Raw genomic sequence first — 3,018 nt, forward strand, 5'->3', positions numbered from 1 at the left:
CTAGAAACCCACAACAATCTGATTTCTTCCTACCCAACCCAACTTCCTATCCAACTTTCACATTTGCTGAAAATGGCTAAGATCAACAACAATCCAATTGTTAGTTCTCACTTTCATTATTCTTATTAATCACTCTCTGCAGCATTTCACATTGACAATAAACTATGTTTCTTGAGACATCTCTTCCCATAAATTTGATAGGTTCATTGCCTTTCTTATTAACCCTTCTGCTGCTTCTGCTTTTTAAATTTTGGGATGAACTTTAGCATTTAATATTTAAGCCTTTTCTATACATGCTTTTATTTATGACCTCATCTATTCCCACATCATCAGCTACCATGTACATGTTAAGGATTGTGAAATTCATAGATCTGGTCCAAAATTCAGATGAGCATTTAACTTACTTAAAATGAGAATTTAACTTAATTCAAAACTAAATTTATCATCTCCATAGCTTTTTTTTTTATTATACTTTAGGTTTTAGGGTACATGTGCACAATGTACAGGTTTGTTACATATGTATCCATGTGCCATGTTGGTTTGCTGCACCAATTAACTCGTCATTTAGCATTAGGTATATCTCCTAATGCTGTCCCTCCCCCCTACCCCCACCCCAGAACAGTCCCCGGAGTGTGATGTTCCCCTTCCTGTGTCCATGAGTTCTCATTGTTCAATTCCCACCTATGAGTGAGAACATGCGGTGTTTGGTTTTTTGTCCTTGCGATAGTTTACTGAGAATGATGATTTCCAGTTTCATCCATGTCCCTACAAAGGACATGAACTCATCATTTTTTATGGCTGCATAGTATTCCATGGTGTATATGTGCCACATTTTCTTAATCCAGTCTATCGTTATTGGACATTTGAGTTGGTTCCAAGTCTTTGCTATTGTGAATAGTGCCGCAATAAACATACATGTGCATGTGTCTTTATAGCAGCATGATTTATAGTCCGTTTTGTTTTGATTGAAACTAATAGTGGTAACATTTACTCAGTCTCCTTGGATTGAAATTTTGTGCTCCTATTCATAATATTTATTCTACCAAAATTTCTTTCTTTACCCCCTCTGAAAACATTTATTTTCTCTCTAACTTAGGTTGAGTTATTCAATTGAGTAACTAAATAGAATAAAACCATATTCATTTCACTATTAAGACTTAACAGGTTGCAATTTATTTCCAAGTCTCTCCCACTTAACTGAAGTTTAACTTTTTATTGAGTACTTAGTAACTATCAGAGAGCTTAGTACATAGTAGGGAGTCATCAATGAAGTCTTAAATTCTTAAATTATTTTTTTCCTCTCTCTTTTTTTTTCATACCTAGTCCCACAGATAATCCTTAAATTCTTTAAAGATTCACAAGCTTTTTGACCATATCCTTGAAGGCTTGTTTTACCTGTTGGTTCCTTAGGGTGTAAATAAAGGGGTTCAACAAAGGAGCAACTGAAGTAATGAGTAGAGCTACTCCCTTGTTGAATGTATCCCCTTCTTTTGCAGAGGGATTAATGTACATAAACATGCAGCTTCCATAAGAGAGGGAGATGACAATCATGTGGGAAGAACATGTGGAAAAGGCTTTTGTCCTTTGCTGGGCAGAGGGGAGCTTCAGAATAGTCTTGATAATGAATGCATAGGAGAGAATCACTAGCACCAGAGTGACCACCAGGGTCACAGATGCCACAAGAACGACAACCTTCTCTATGAGGCTTGTGTCTGAACATGAGAGTTCCAGAAGAGGCTCATAGTCACAGAAGTAATGATTCAGTCTGTTGGATGCACAAAAGTCCTGCTGACTCATTAGGGTGATTGGTGGTATAATAGCCATTAGCCCACCCAGCCAAGAGCATAAAATCAGCTGGATGCAGATTCTGCTGCTCATGATGGTAGTATAGTGCAGAGGTTTGCAGATGGCCACATAGCGGTCATAGGACATGACAGCCAGAAGGTAAAACTCTGTGGCCCCAAGGAATATGGCAAAGAAATACTGAGTGAAGCAGCCAGCAAAGCTGATATTCTTGTTCCCTGTTGTGATGCTAATCAGGACCCTTGGAATGAAGATGTTTGTGAAGGAAATTTCCAAGAAGGAGAAGTTCCGGAGAAAGAAATACATGGGAGTCTGAAGGTGGGAGTCCAGCAAGGTGAGGACGAGGATAGTCAGATTTCCAAGGATGCTGAGTAAATACGCAAGGAAAAGAAAGGTGAAAACTGCCACCTGGAGTTCAGGGACATCTGTTAGACCCAGAAGGATAAACTCGGTTAACACGGTTTTATTTTTCATTGTTGAAAAAATTTTGAGTCTCAAAGTGAAAAAGAGAGTAGTAATCAAAGTTGAGAAAGGAAGAGGTGCTCTGAAATGAACAGATGAAGTCTGACAAGAAAAAAATGAAATGGATGATGAACTTCTCCTCTGATGACATAATCCAGACCAGTGGCCCATTTCAATGATGTTGGATCCTTCCCAGTCCCATTTGCCCTATGGAGGACAGTTCTTGTCATTATGTTTCCACATTGTACTCTCCCTAGTGCTCACATGAGGCAAGTGTCTGCCTCATAGAAGATATTCAAAACGTTGTGAAATAAGTTAATAAAAGAATGCCTCCAGCTGCTACCTCCTTCCAGAACAGTTATGAGTTTCTTTCCCCCAACATTAACTTTATTTCTCATTGACCCCATTCATTGCCCTACTTCCTTTGTGTGCTTAACTCTTCTCAGAATTGTTATTTTTCTTACTCTTCTCTACCTTTTTTTTCATATAAATGTAGCAATTTTTCATTTTTCTTCGGGTTCAGCTTCCTTAATTCCCTTGATGCAAAAAAGGTATCATCTTCCCACTTCTTTCCAGTGGACCCTCCAACTTCTTAGCCTATGTCTGTCTGTTAGATTCAAAGATTTGTATATTAGGGTTATGCTATTCTGTCCTTTGAAACATTCTACATACTTTCTAGGGGTCAGTAAATATTAGATTAGAATATTTCCTCAAACACATTCAGAATCTTTAGATCCAGAATTTTGCTTCCTG

At 38.1% G+C, this 3,018-nt stretch overlaps 1 protein-coding gene across 1 annotated transcript; it reads right to left on the reverse strand.

Annotated features, from left to right (window-relative positions):
* Nucleotides 1-1,347: 1,347 nt before the first annotated feature.
* On the reverse strand, nt 1,348-2,277 carry LOC116481110 (olfactory receptor 2AP1). The gene has a single exon (XM_032173795.1). The coding sequence runs from the start codon at nt 2,275-2,277 to the stop codon at nt 1,348-1,350; it is 930 nt and encodes a 309-aa protein (XP_032029686.1).
* Nucleotides 2,278-3,018: the final 741 nt, after the last annotated feature.

The sequence above is a fragment of the Hylobates moloch genome, unplaced genomic scaffold (genome assembly GCF_009828535.3).
Source record: "Hylobates moloch isolate HMO894 unplaced genomic scaffold, HMol_V3 SCAFFOLD_13, whole genome shotgun sequence".
Taxonomy (NCBI): Eukaryota; Metazoa; Chordata; class Mammalia; order Primates; family Hylobatidae; genus Hylobates; species Hylobates moloch.